The sequence below is a fragment of the Falco rusticolus genome, chromosome Z (assembly GCF_015220075.1).
Source record: "Falco rusticolus isolate bFalRus1 chromosome Z, bFalRus1.pri, whole genome shotgun sequence".
In the NCBI taxonomy this organism is placed as follows: Eukaryota; Metazoa; Chordata; class Aves; order Falconiformes; family Falconidae; genus Falco; species Falco rusticolus.
The window spans coordinates 65,583,672-65,599,255 of NC_051210.1; the positions used below are offsets into that span (position 1 = coordinate 65,583,672).

The 15,584-nt window shown below is 42.1% G+C and overlaps 1 protein-coding gene across 2 annotated transcripts; it reads right to left on the minus strand.

The window, feature by feature from the left end:
- Positions 1-11,041: 11,041 nt before the first annotated feature.
- On the minus strand, positions 11,042-15,478 carry GPX8 (glutathione peroxidase 8 (putative)). 2 transcript variants are annotated; one of them, XM_037374607.1, is made up of 3 exons: positions 15,247-15,478; positions 14,357-14,618; positions 11,042-11,792 (listed from the first exon to the last, which is right to left on the minus strand). In XM_037374607.1, exons 1-3 carry the CDS (start codon positions 15,451-15,453, stop codon positions 11,629-11,631), a joined length of 633 nt encoding a protein of 210 aa, XP_037230504.1. In that variant the 5' UTR covers positions 15,454-15,478; the 3' UTR covers positions 11,042-11,628. The 2 variants fall into 2 exon arrangements, with proteins under 2 accessions (XP_037230504.1, XP_037230506.1); XM_037374609.1 differs by lacking the exon at positions 14,357-14,618.
- Positions 15,479-15,584: the final 106 nt, after the last annotated feature.

Below are 15,584 nucleotides of genomic sequence, written 5' to 3' on the forward strand. Positions count from 1 at the left end.
TCTCCTCCCCATCCTTCCAGGTGAGGGGGGAGTGAGTAAGTGGCTGGGTAATACTTAGCTACCACCTGGGGTTAAACCATGAAGACCAATAAAAAACCTCTACAAGCTGGAAACCAACAGCGACACAAATTCCTCCCTGAGCTAATGAGACCTTTAGCCTACTTATGCACACCTGTCAACGGGGACTGTCATTAGTGCTAAATTTAACATTGGTAATAAAAGAAGTTTAGGTACACGGGAAGGTGTGGGACAAATGGAAAAAAGTCAGAAAAGTATAATGACAGTACTCCATATTTTATATGTCAGTCCACATAATGCAGCACACTTGCAGTGACACAATGCAGCACATAAGGAACAATTACAGAGTTTTTTTCTTTCTTTTATTCTCACTTCTTTGCATAGCAGGTATAGTTTTCCTTAATGTCTGAGGTGTTGAGGTTCATCTGAGGAGGAATAGTGGACAGTCATTTCTAGAGCTCGTTTCCCCACATGTTTGCAACCACTTTTACTGTGCTAGCAAAGGCAAGTTAAATGGGAGATGTCTGATGAGCAGACTATTGCACTGAGATGTTAAGTGCATGGCTTATGGTAAGCTCCAGTAAAGAGGCAGGAAAACTTCCCTGCCTTGTCCTCTGAAGGACATCTCGATAACTTGTGATCTGTACAGCTAAAATGAAGCTGTGGGTTCACTGCCAGAATATTCCAGTTGCCTGATCAACAATATTTCATATTGGAGTCTAAACAATGGTTGCCCATTGCAGTGTGAAATGATGCGAGGACAGCAGCCACGCTGATTCCTTCCTTCTCCATCCTTTCTCTGCTTTCCATTGCAGTTAGAAACACTTGAGAGTCAAAGCTCCCTTTTATAAATTGGAAGAAATATCTACTGCTCCTGTCAGTCACTTAGAGAGACCCCATGGTTTGCCCTGTACCATTGTGAGAACTGTTCCTCTAATCAACTCTGAAGCATCTGAGTACTGATATGGCTGAGCAGGCAACAAGACTGGGATTCTTCTGGGATATTGGCTGAAAAGCTAGAGAGAACGGTGAAGAAATACAGGAAGAAAAATTAAGATGGTCCCATACCTCAAGGTATCTGTCCTGTGAGCCTCTAACAAAGCTGGGACATCATTTTCTCTCTGGCACAAAATTAGAGGCCTTGGTTCCCAGAAACCTCTCATCACTTTGCAACTGCAAAGTGGAAATAAATTTTCACGAAAATATGTTCAACAATTTTTTCCCACCTATTTCAAATAGCAATTCAAAACTGTTGTAAATCTTATCAAGATCCTTCACACGTGCAAAATAGTAATTTGTTTCTTAATTTATTACACCTTTCCTTACTTTATCCACCAGGTATTACACACAGTGACTACACAGTCTCTGGAAAAGTATTTGGTCCAGTATGCTCTTGATGTCCATTAGCTAGGAAAGTTTCTCTAATGAGGCCTTTGGTTTAAGCAAAAGTTTCCTAGAAACTTATCTAAAGGGCAGTTTTGTTTACCTCTGTCTTTTGCTGACATGGAGACCACCTGTTACTTACTGCTTTTGAGACAATTTTCTATGACCAGCTCTTGTGACTGTTTTACTTGCTAGAACTTGGTGTAAGGTAGCATGATGTCTTGTCAGCAATCATTGGGCAAGGAGCACCCTCATTATCATGTCCTGAGATACTTGGGCCCTACAAGTATTAAAGGTCCTTGTTCAGTAGTCTGGATGTAGTGAATCAAACTTTTCCTGAAATGTTTTATTTCAGTCAGTGCTTAATTCTCTGGTAACTTTGTGACGCTTGCTACTGATGGCCGAATCTCACCTTCAAAATTTAAACTCCTATTTTATATCAATAAATTATGATGATGATGACAAATTTGTATCAAAAGACCTTAAGGATTATAGATGAGAAAAAAATAAAGTACTATGGGATTGAGAACCTGGGCACCAGCTTTCGAGGACATACCAAGTAACAACAAATCAGCACCATCTGCTGCCAGCAGGGACAAACAACACCTTTTCTACCTACTGGTGTGGGAGTATTTTTACAGTGAGCTACAAGAAGTCACCCACGTTTCTAGTACTTTAAGTGAAATAATTGAGCAATCAGCTCCACAGGTTCTATAATAAGGAGCATAAAATGAGTCCACAGTGAGAAAGAAATGAAGAGACTTAACTAAGATGACCTTTTCATTTCATTTTGAAGACAGTTGGTGAGATGCTGGAAGCATTTCAGAAAATATATGCTTAGCTGCAGACACCTTTTCTACAACAAAACTCCTTTGTTTAAATTTCAGTCACAAAACCAGTTACACAGTTCTAAGTGAAAACAGAACTTTTACCTACCACATCATTTCCAAAATACCAGGTGCTTCAAGTAAAGAAGAGAACGTTAAGGATATCCTTGATGTTATAATACCTGCCTAACAATCCAACACATCCTCATCAACAAACACAAAGCAATTCAGACTTACAAGCACTTCTGCTTCTTTCTGTATTTTATTTACCACTTACTGGATCTTCTTACTTCAAGGATGCTAGTAAACATAGTATCTTGGCCTGTTTTCCACTTGCTACTTAGTGTTTGGAAGGAATTTTACGGAAATACTTCTTAATCTTCTCTTGTTTGTGGTGCATGCATCTATGAGTTCAAGGTTCATGGGCAGGTGTCACTGTTTGCAACACCAGTTGCAGTGGGTCATATTATTTACTCTTTAATGCCTTGCCGTGCATTAATTAATTCTAATGCACTCCAACAAAACCTTGCTGACTTTTTACTTTTATTCCAGTTCACAACCATATAGCTCTCAGGCTGTGACCTTTCCTCCTGCTATTGAATGAACTGCATCGTTACAGGTTTGCTCATCTGAAAGAAACTTTTCAACGTGAACAAAAGCTTTGTTAAGAGGCCCAAACACTGCTCTGGTAGGTAACAGTTCAATACACTTCACCTGAGTGTTGCCGATTCATTAGTATTCAAGTGAGCTGGTTTTGCAGTGCTTGCCAGCATCTGCTGTTAGGCAGAGTAATGCTAGTTGGCTGTGCTTGCTGAACGTTAGTCTTGTAGGAAGAGCTCGCCTTGCAAACAGTCCGTTGAGGCGGTACTCCAGCAATGTCTTGTGTGTTTTTTGTTTACAGAAAGCATTAGAATGGTGTTGAGTGACTCAGCCGCTTCTATCCTGTGTGTGCTTAGCTGCGTCCTAACTAATGCAAAGTAAAATAATAAAAAGGCACTTCTGAAATAGTTTTACTTTGATTTGGTAGAACAGCTCTATCATCCAATATTTAAGTATTGCCTGTAACTCAGGCACCAACAAAAAAAATCTCTTCCATCATCTTGCTTACATGATGTCCTTTTGCAGATATGATATATGCAGCTACAGAAACAGAATTGAGTGGGAAATGGGACTTTAAATGACAAGATTTTTGCTGAAGAATTTTTTGTGGTTCAAACAATACTTTTCCAGCTGAAAATTTAGAAAAATTTCTTCTGTTTTCCTGAAACTGTAAGAAAGTGAGGAAAAGCCTGAGCACATTTTTTAAACTGACACTGTTTCTTGCTTTTAGCAAATAACACTTTTAATGTTGATTCTCAGATCCAAAAGCTAGAGGGAGGAAAAATAGGCTCTTATACATGCTGTGTGTGTCTCAGCTTCTGTTGCTTGAAAACCCCTTGCATCACTCCAAATTTTGAAACTGTAACAAGGGCTGAAAAAGGATGGTTCTGAACTCACTTGAAAAAAAACCCCAAAACAACCAAGCACAACAGGAGGTATACGTAGTGGTAATAAGATAATAATGAGATAATCCTATCTCCAAACAAAACCATGTTTGACTTCTTTCCTACCAGATCTTTGCTCAGGTTTTCCCAGGTGAAGTTGAGTGCCTAAGGGCGAGTACGATCCAGTCAGCTGCTATCCCTGTGACACATGCATTCTGCTGGGACAAAGTAATGCTTCACACTTTATCCTACAACATTTGCCTTAGCCTGTCACCTTAAAGCAAACCACCTCAGATTATTTCTATGGGTCTGGTTGTTTATGGTGGTGGTTAGGTTTTGCTCACTTTGGGCACCTTAGCTGGAGGACAGGCACCACACGGCGCACAGAGATGTGGTGCTGTGCGTCAGGTCTCTGCTCCTGCTCGGTGTCGGGCAGTTAGACCCAACACCTCAGGGAGCCACTGCTCCCCAGGCCTCGCTCTGATGCCACTGCTGCGTGGTCCTGCGCAACCCTTCACGGTGGGCAAAAACCTGAGTGAGAAACAAACCGACGTCAGGGTTTTGGTTGGCGGAGCGTGCCGAGGCTGCCCTTGCTCCGCTCCCCAGGCAGGGGCTGAGGCAGCGGCACCCCCCGGGACTGTGGCACGGTCAAGGGTGCAACCGCACTGGCCACGCACGGCCTTGTGCGGCTGACCCGCCGGCCCTGGCACGGGCAGGCTACGGCGGGCCGGCACGACTGTCCCGGGGACGAGCCAGGGCGCTTGGCACCGGCCGCCGCCGCTGCCCTTCCTCTCCCTCCCCGCACGGTCCGCGGGACCCGCCGCGCCGCGCCGCTTTACCGCCAGCCGCCGCGTCTTGGCGCCGCCGCGCAGCCCGGGCGCGCTGCGTCCCGCCGGCGGGCCGAGCCGGGCCGGGCCGAGCCACGTCGCCGCCCGCGGATTCCCGCCGCGCCGGCCGCGCCTGCAGCTGCTTAAAGGGCGCCGCCGGCCGCTAGGGAGCGGTGCGCGGTGTGCGGCGGGGAGCGGGCACCGCCTCCCGGGCAACCGCAGCCGGCGCCCCGGGGGCTGGCCGGGCTATAAGTTGTCTTCCCCATAGGTCGCGGTGCGTGCAGGCTGCCCAGGCGCTTGCCCCCCGCTACCCGGGCCGTACCGGCCGCGGGGACCCACCTCGAGGTCAGCTCACCTCGCCTGAGGCGGCGGCGGGCTCGGTCAGCCCCGGCGGAGATGGAGCGGGAATTAGAAAAACCCTCCCGGCGGACGAGTAGGAAGGATGAAGATCGGCGACGGGTAACGGTGCCTTGGGGGATATGGGGGGGTGCGTGCTCTGGGGAGGGTCGCGGCTGGGGAGGGGGCAGGCGCCTTCCCGGCCGGTGTGGTGGCTCTGCCCCGTCCCGGGGACCGTGGCTCCCCGCGAAGCCTCGCAAGCAGCAGGGCTGGCGCAGGGCGATTTGGGGCGAGGGAGCTGTGGGCCGTGCGCTTGTTCAGTCTTGTGCGTCTCTTGTGTTCCCCTCGAGGAGCAAGTGGTGAGAGCGCCTGGAAAGGACCTGCCGCGGCGCAGAGGGCAAAGCCCACGGGAAGCGGCTGAGGTAAGGGCAGGCACAGACACCCACACTGCGCTCGGTGCACTGGGGAGTTCCCCTCTTTACGCTTGTGGGGAAGGGGGAGGAGGAGGCTGCTGAAAATACGTGATTTTGAAAACACAAATATTTTTTCTTTTCCTTTCCTATTATTCCTTGTTACACTTTCTTAACTGTAGCATCTGAAATGTCAGAAAAACACAAGTTGGGGTAAAGTGACATCTGTTGAGGGGAGGAATCAAAACCACCTGTAGGCTTCTCTGGCACTGCTTGCCCTTTAAAAGTGAAAGCTACTTGTCCTGATTGCAGGGGTTTTATGGATCTACAGAGCTGCTTTATTGGCACAGTGAGCTGACTTCCCCACATTTAGAGGGTGGTAAAGATAACAGGGACAACAAAGAATTTGCATATACAGTAGGAACATAGGTGGAAAACTTATTAATCACCAAAAATATGCTTGACGCTAGGCAAGAGGCAAAATACAAGCAGTTTGTACCTGAAGGAGTTGACACACATCTCAAAACCTGACGAGACTGCAATATACAGACTATGAGGTGAAGGCGTAAAAGGAATTGACCATACTGAAAAACAGTGAAGCAGAGGAGCAGTGAGCCCTCAGATACAACTACAATACAGAAATGTAGCCACCAAGCATGCCGAGAGTGTCACTTCAACATAAAAATTTTATGTAAGTGACCCCATGGGAAAAGCCGTGTTGTTAAAGTGAGCAGTGACTGGGCTCTAGGAGAAAAAAACTTTGGGGGGGAGTGGTGGTGAGGGGGAACTAATGGCCAGAACTCAAGAGAATGTTACAGTCTGGCAGTGCATGTTAGCTTGCTGTTGTCTCTGATGTGTCAACAGCTGCTAGCTGCACTCCATATTGTTTCATTCAAAAGCGTCGTGGAAAACTTTGAGGTGGCCTTCTCTTGCTGTGCAACAAGCAAAAGCCCATTAGCCAATGCTTTTCTGTGGCTGTTAACAGCAGCGCTCACGCAAGTGAATGTTTTGGTGTTTTTTACTGAGTTGAGGTTTATTTTCAGTGATTTAAGACCAGCTTTTGAGAAGTAAAGAGAAGGCTTCAAATTTGGAATTTATTGACTTTTATACAGTGTCTAACGTGGTGATTGCTTTCCAGCACAGCTTCAAAGGGCTTTCCATCAAAATGGATCTTCTAGGTAAAATTATATCTCCCTCCAGCCTAAATCCATAAGCTTGAATCTTGAGATCTTTATGCATCCTCCATTACATGGCTGTAAATAGAGGTACTGTGTGGTTCATCACCTAAAGTTAATTTACACTATGAAATAACCAACAATAATTCCAATCCCAAAATCACCTAAAATTGACTAATCTTAGTTAGACTCTGGGCTCATCTCGACTAAAGGTAGGGTTCCAACACTGACCGTGAATGGATGCCCAAGGGAGGAAAGGACTGATGTGTATGATAGTAATTAACTTGTGGAGATTACGTACTATACTGGTGCTGGTACAACTAAGCCAAGAAGCTTTGCAACACTATGCAGTTCTCTTTTGACAGCCCAAGGTCTGATTCTAGTCATATGTTCCACATAGGTTTTATGCTACTACTTTAATTCAGGTCTTGCTGAATCAGAAACTTACCTGTGACATTTATTTCATTACAGTATTTAGTGCTACCCGTATGAAACATGAACCTCAATACTGGTGAGCACTGCTGCATTTAGTTAGAAAATAAAACGTTTCTAGGCATGTTATTTCATGAGACATCTTGCTCTGCATGGACTCTGTGTCTGGTAGGCAGTGTACTGCTAGCTGGCTGCTGGGTCTGAATGTAGCAGTCACTACTACACTGTCACCTGCTGCAGGGACAGCTCATCGCTGTTTAAAGACTGTTCCTTTGGAAAATGCTAGGGTTCTAATTTCTAGGAACACAGGTGGTGCATCTATGTGTAATGGAATGGCAGTGTATGTTAGCTGTTGAAATTGTGACATCAGCTAACATGCAGTTGCTATCCTTTTCCACATATCTTGATCATCAAAATGTTACTTCTCTATAAGGAATCCTTGGGTCCACCTGGTTATTGCTTTTTTGACTGTCAGGCTCATTTTTTGTATTATAGTGGTACCTAGCATTTCTGTTATCCAAACAATTGTGAGATTTTTTTGTTGTTTTACACTCTGGTTACCATCTGCTTTTAGATACTAAGGTAACAGGAGGTTTATAAATACTTGAAACAGGTAAATAATTCAAACATTTCAAACAATTCTAAGCCCTTCAAGTTTTCTTAAAGCAAAAGAAGCACAGTTAAAAACTTCACATGAGTTTTAAAGCTTGATTTTAATTTTTTTATAATGATATTTGGCAAATACAAGTTGGTTGTTGCTTTTTTTGGAGGGGCGTTGTATTTTTTTTTAACTGAATAATTAGATGCTGGAAAGGCTTAGAATCACTTTCACTGACTGCCTGAATGCTATAAAATAATCACCTTTCCATTCTACAAAAAAAGAGAAGTCAACTTGAGAGTTTTTATTCTCCCCTTGCTTCTCAGAATAGCTTAATTTGTGAACAGCAACATATTAAAACAACTGCACGTAGTTTCACCACTCAGGAGACACAATTTGAATTGGACATAATATTACAATTCAGAAGATTAAAGTCTGGAACCACACTGGTCCTTTTGATTCATGTTCCAGTGCAAACTTCTATCAAACATACTGCTCTGTCGTCATCCTAGCATTTCAGGCATTTACGACATGCAAAACAAACCCTTTGTTACAACTTGCTTTATGTAGGTGCTGCTGTATGTGCTTTGCAAAGCGAAGGTCCCCTAGGGAGGGAAATAGCATCAGTGTCTGAGAAGGTCTCCAGAATCAGGGTGATTCTACTGTTTGTGGTGATTAGGCAGTGTATTGTTAGTTAGCTGTTCATACACCAGCAACTGACTACACTGCCACATTAGCACCTCACTGTTGAGGCAAGAATATACACACTGTTACTATAAATATCGGACCTTGACTGGTATGGGGCACAATGCCTGCCTAGTTCCCCTGACTGAAAGGAGCTGTGCTAGGCTATGCAAACTGAGTCAATGTAGGGTATAAAAATAAGTGTAATTGTATTTGACACGCTTCTACAGCTAATCCAACTGGTTTCTGAAGAGTTTACTAAATTACGTTAAGTATTAAGTAAGAGTTTCAGACTTGGGCCCTGTGTGAAGATGTTTCTCTTACACCATTAAATGTTTACTGGAGCATAGATGTGTGGGCTCAGCTAACAAGTATTTTCTGGTAATACCAGAACTAACTAGGACATGAATGACTCTAATTTGCACTCCCAGGAAATGTTTTGGAAGGAGGAACTGACAGTTAAACAGTTATCTATTTGACATAGGATATGTCAGACCTATGGAGTGAGAGATGCCTGAGAGAGGAATGACAGAAGTGTTAGGATGAAGGATGCAATAGGTTATACTCAAAGGGAGTTGAAGAAACTTAACACTCATGGACTGAACTCTTAACTTCCTTGAGAGGGCAGTTTTGTCTTAAATTGGTGGGATTATTTAAGAATCCAATAAACAGGTTTTAATCTGTTTATAGTGTCTGCAGTTCAGTGGGTTTTTTTTATATGCTATATCCTACATAAACTGTAAGTGGGTGTTTATACAAACTTGTATTCATGTTACTTTGTGAATTTTGCCTATAGATGTGTGCTTGTATAACAGTGTTCTGACTTTCATTTTATTTATTTGCTTTTCCAAGAAGTGTTTAGTTTATTATCTGCCCTAAATATTACATTGGAAAAGCTGGTATGTCTCATGAAGAGTAAGTAATACAAACATACTGAGTTTTTTGAGGAATATTAGGAGTAAACCTTGAAAAACTTAAACTCTGTGTAGATTCAGGACTGAATGGTATGCATATTCAATTTTCTACAGAAGATGGTTATAGTGGATTGCGACCAAACAGTGAAATAACAAAATCAATGACGGTCTTCTCAGGTAAAACCTTGTTTTTCTAGGAATCTGAAGCAAAAGCAATTCAGGAAGCAGTGAGTTAAATAATTCTGTTCACTCATTTGCTAATACCTCATGCTATTTCTGAATACCAGGAAAGAGATTTGATCTTAATGCTGGCATTGAGTTATTTAAGATTACAGTGTGTCCTGTGAAAAACAGAGTATGAGCTTTAGTGAGTGAATCACAAGCAAGGTGTGCACACCCACTTCCCTCCTGATCCCTTCTAGAAAGTGATACCGTGCTGTTTACCTTTCATAGGTTATTAAGGAACTTGAGTGAATTTCCTATAGTATGAGTCACTCTCAGGCGATACCAAGACTAAAATAAATTATATATTTTTTCAGGTGTACCACTAACAGCAACCACCATTTTTTTTATATCTACTCTTTTTTTATTCAGTGATATGAAAAGCAGGGAGCTACAGCAGTGCACATGAACGGACATGCATGTTTTAGTCATGTGCTTTTTCAATTAAAAGATATCATCCACATTTATGGGAAAAACATTGTGTCCTGCCACTTAGTCCCACAGAATCTAGACTGCTCCCAGTGAGGGGAGAGGATCTCTATCTCAGTTCCCTTCCTACTCCATCAAAGCAGCAAGGACATGTGACAAAAATCACCTGACATGTTCTGCTAAATGTTCCCAAGGCTGGAACTGTAAATTCACAGGGAGACTGGGGTGAAACACAGGATCTCAGTATAAGAACAGGAACTGTCTTGGTGGATTGGATGTGGAATCTTGCAGACTAATGGCAAATTGCTCAAAACCTCATCTGAAACACCAGCAGCAGGCACATCTGGATTAACTAAACCCTTACACAGGCCTTAACTGATCTCTGAATTTAGTGGCTAAAGTTATCATGCGTAAGATTTTTTTCCCTTTCAAAATGATGGTCGTCATTATTGAGGATGACTTTGTTTAATTCTCCACATCAGTATCATTACTCAATCATTCGCAATCTTTTAATCTCCTTGTTCTTCAGGGGGTTTCTGTGAAATTCTCAATGAATTCTATAGATGAATGAGAAAATACTTCAAAAAAGTTCTCACTTTTTGATATAGGTAAGTGGCCATATTTATTGGAAAATGTTTTGAAGCACTTAGGTATTTTCAGTCACTGCTAGTCTTAAAAGAGAACAGTACTAATGCTACCAGTGCTTTTTCATACAGAAAATTTTTCTGAGACACTGTTTTCTCTTGTTTCCACTCTTTCAGCCCTCCTTTAAGACTTGGGACAGCTGGAATGAGGTTCCCTATTCCAATTTACTGTCTTTCTTCATCAAACAGAAATCAAAACACTTGGCAGTTTGAAATGTAACAGTGGAATGGAACAGGAAATGGGTTTTCAGTTTCATGCAGGATTAGGGAGATTGCAAAGTGAGAAGAGTGGGGCTTGAGGCATGAACCTTCATCCCGAACCTTCATCCCCTTCTACCTCTACCTGAAAATTGTTTTATTCCAAAGGTGTGAGGTAGGTGGCTGGGGAGCGTTGTCTTGGGCTGTTTCAGAAAGATGTTTGTTAAGAGTCCCGGGCAGTTGACTTGTCTTGCCCCTTGAATCCTGCTGTAAACAACCATGTATATTCAAACAGGTCCTGCCTTCATCCAGATCAGAAGCTTGGGAATCCAGCAGGAGATGAGCTCACAGCTGAGGCACAGTTCTGCAGTGCAAATGCATGGAGAAGGCTAAAGAGGTTAAAAATGTGGCTGTAAAGATGAAATGTAAAATGAATCAAAATACAAAGCAGGCAAGGAAACATTTTTGCAATTTTTTCTTTTAATAATTTTTTTCTGTGTACAGTTTTTTACAACTAAGTTGACAGCTTCACAATACAGTAATCTTCCTCAAGAATATACTGTAAAGCTAGTATCTTCAGTTGCATTTGTCTCTTAAAAACCCTGCTATGATGCCTCTGGGCCCCATGGCTTTCAGTGAGGGCAGTTATGTGTTAATGGAATATCATAATCTGTTTGTTCCTGCTAAATGGGAAACAAAACCCTTCTGTGCAAATACGGAGTAATTTTTCAACAAATAATCTTCTTTTTAGCTGTCTCCCCGCTGGTGACAATTAATTAGCTATTGTCAGCAATTTAAAGTCAGAAACTTTATGCAAATTGAAGGTCCATCCCTGCAAGGTACTGAGTGCTTTGCCATTCTCAGTAACCTCAGTGATTCTCAAGGCCGCTGTAGGAGCCAGTTCAATGTTAATAGACATAGTGTAGCTGAAAATACGAACACCAAAGAGAAGTCACCTGATGGTTTAGCTTCTAGCAGCATTTTCCAGGAATGTAGTAAGGCTGTGTACCCATGCTGTTGAATGGATTCACAGGGTGAATGGCTTTTTCAGAGGTCTTCTCTTTTTTTCATGATAATCTGCCTAATTAATGATGCTACTTCTGGCTTGATATTTTCTATGGGCTCTTCAGGTCTCCAGAATTTCACAACTTTACCCTCAGGGCTGACAAGGTACTTCCAGAAATTCCATCGGGGCTCCTTCTTTGAAGAATCTGTAAGAATGGCATCAGGTCATTTTAATGACTTAAACTTGTTACTGTTTAATTACTCTGCAGTGATTCTTCAACTGTTTATGTTGAAGTTATCCTACCTTGTTCTTTGCTAGTAGTCTGAGCATGGATTTACTGGTTGGTGTTAATGATATGAAAATTGGGAAGTGAATGATGCTTTCCCTTTCTTGTGAAACTGTTTAAGGAGTTCCTACTTTTACTATGCTCTGCTTCCTAGGGAGGAGAATATGAGGGGCGCATACTCATTTGGGGCATCCCCAGTTTTGTGTTGGTTTAGGGGAAGTGAAATAGCAGCAGGAAGTCATACTGGTGATGGTTTAAATGGGCTCCTTTCATCCTATGAACAAAACCTTACTGGTATCTTTGCTATCATGAATACTTGGTAAGGTAGTTTCTAGGATCAAGGGGCTATCAGGAAACTGTGGCTCCTAGAGGAGACAGAAAAGGTTTCTTGACTCTGGCTTTGTTCTTGGAGAGTCTCACACAGATTAGAGGGAAACCTCTTTTTGAGAGAAGAACTAGAAGAAAATTTTAGATTTTGACTGGGGAGTATGTGTTCAGTGGGGAACAGTGCTACACCCTACACTGATTCTTGGAAGCAATGGGCTGAATTTTGCCATTGGACTACATTGTAATGTCATGATTGTAAGGGGACACCATGGCAAGGAAATGGGTATGGTAAGGCTCATGTCCTGGAGGCTCTGGCCCAGCTAGTAACTGTATCTTTGCTGAGTTATGTCTAGGATCAGTCTTGAAGTAACATAACCCCCTCTCTGAACGTGGTTCCAGTGTTCATCAATGCATAAGAATAACTCATACAAAGTAGAAACACATAGGAAGCTGCACATTGAGGAAATGTGAGGCCGCCAGCCTTGCACTGGCCCAACAAAATGCCTTGCTACTATGAAAGCAACAAGAAGCAGTTGCGTATATTTATGCTGCAGGTGGATTCTTTTTGCACTAGACTGTTTCACAGCGCTGGACAAATTGTAGCTAGCAGTCACAGTCACAAGGGGGTGTAGCATGAAGATGTTCAACCTTTGATTATCAAGACAGCTACATGAAGAAAACAGGTGCTCCTTTAATTGAAGATGCACAATAACTTCATGTGAGGCAGAGGAATGCAGGAAAAGAAAGACTTATTTCAAAATATTTGAGTACCAGAGTATCCTTCTCCTTGTGGGTGAACAGCATGACAGATAAGAACGAACTGACTGAATATGGCTATTCTGTTTCTGTATAGGTATTAATGTCTGATACTGATTGCACTGGTAGTTAGAATCTGAATTCACCCCACTCAGCTGGTACCTACAAGCTCTAGTCTCCTCAATAATGAACTGAGAGACGCTGCCAGAGTGCGTTCAATAATTCCACTGGACATCAGGCAACTCAGAGTAACAAGACTTCACCTGTGGTCTTTGGTGGCATGCCTACGGGGAGGTATAGTAAGGAACAGTTACAGTGACAGTGGTGACCACTTAAATGACTCCTAAATGATAATTTTCAAGTATGTAGGAAGTATCACAGAGGATATGGCAAGAAGCTACAGACTTAAGTGGTGTAAGAAAATTTTCATTTAGATGTTGAAATAGCTTTCTGACAAGAGGAGCTGTGAACTGGAATAGACTGGGAGGTTTTGGAATCTCTCACATGACTACTGTTCTAGTCTGGAGGAGCACATGTAGTACTGATTTGGGTAACTGTGATTCTGTCTTGGGGCAGGGAGATGGAATATAGGTTTGGGCCTTCCCCTACCTTATTTTCTATTTAAAATGATGTGGTAGAGAAGGGTTATGTTCTAACTATACTTTCTTTAATATATGAGTAATTAGTATGGGTCAAAGACCTGGCCAAAGTTCAGGAAAATTCAGAAAGGCTTTTCAAGTTGGCTTTGGGTCTATGAGCTCTTTGGTCAACTGAGGGGATCTTCATTTTGCTTGTGTGAGAATATGAGGCTCCAAGTCAGTAAATGCGTACTGTAACAGGAGTATTTGTGTCAGTGGGCTTTGCAGGCTGTACCCTTAAGGTCACAAGACAAATTAATGCAAATCAGTGATTATCTTTAACTACAGTATATATAACTCTGCTTTACAATATAGGTTTCATAAAGGTGGATATATGACTCAGCTAAAAAAGGAATCTTCACATCTGCATGTGTTTATGTAAAATCTTCTGGTAGTTTTGCAGCCCTAGTTACTTTTTTGTCCATAAGAAAAGTTGTTTTTCAACAAAAGTCACATGATTTGAAGTGGGATTTGTAGGTGGGCATCTTTGCACTCGAGTTTATACATCCACAGAATGGATATTCCTAGTTGGGCTGGTCACAGTAGGCTGTTATAATCAGTGAGGAGAGACGGATGGTTTCAGGGTACAGCTCTTCTGACCACATTTTTGATATCCACATTGGAATAAGATGAATTGTATGCTGAGTGCCTGTTCCCCTCCATAGACTGTGAAGACTACGATGTTTCCTGACAAACACAGACTCGAATTTAGGGAGAATACCATAGTCATAGGCAGCTTGATATATAAAAGAAAATAGTTACCGATTAGAAATTTAAAGGCAGGCTCTGCTTCTGATCCTAGGATCTTGATTTTGTGGAAAACAGGGAAGGTTACTCCATAGTTTCCTTTGGCAAAAGATTCTATTTCCTGGCTCGAACTAGGCTCTGATTCTCCGAACTGGTTGCAGGGAAAAGCCAGCACAGTGAAGTGGGAGGGACCAAACTCTCTGTGTAGTTCTTGCAGTGCGATGTAATTTTTGGCTGTGTGTTGGCAGTAACTGGCCACGTTTACAACCAAAGTTGCCTTCAGAGAAATAAATTTATAATAGTAAGAAAAAAAACTAGCATAAGAAAAAAAAATGGCATAGCAATTACAATTGTATCTTAAAATGGCATCTCCCACTACCACAGTCATTCCTGCTGAAAGGCTAAATTTAATCTATCTGATTATAATTTCATTAAACAGCTAAGGATGTTACCAGCTTAAGATACTTACTTTTAGACAGCCCGTTTTAAAAAATCCAGTAAATGGATAAATTTCAACTTACAGCTTTGTTTAACTATAAGCATGTAAAAAAAGCAGGTATTTAGGACAGGCACTGAAATCATATTTACTAAATCAACTTCCAGTCATCAACACAACACACAACCATTCTTAACTATGATTAAAATGCACGAATTGTATTGTTAGGCTATATTGATTTATAATAAAGAATACGAAAAAAACATTTTTCTTGATTTTTTTAGACCTAATACTTAATTCCTGGAGCAGGCCTAGATAAAATAAATTTCTCTCCAGCTTTCTGTTTGAAGAACAGAATTTAGCACAAATCTCTGCTGACGATTCCCATAGCCAAACTTATTATCTAGAAATTGGATACTTGTTTTTCTGTAAAGATTCAAGACAAAGATAAAATGAAGTTGCAACTTACTTTTCCTCTGTACTTCTCCAAGGAAATGATCCTTCCCCGGGAATCCTTGACTTCAAAAGAATAAAAATCCTTGATTTTAGGTTTAAAAAATCTGAGCTGCAGCAGGCAGAGAATGGCAGTACACAAAAACATTGACAGAAAGACAACAAAGACCCTGGCTTTGGGCACTGAGTATTTCAGAGGATAAGTAGTTGTGAGAGGCTCCATTTTTGAAATCTTTGGAGAGGAGCCTGGGCAGGCCTGGAATGTGAAGGAGGAGCTGAAACATGAAACTCGCCGCTGGGACTAGAAAGAACAAGCTGCTCATTTAGCCCCTGTTGCAGAAGTGCCTGTTTCAT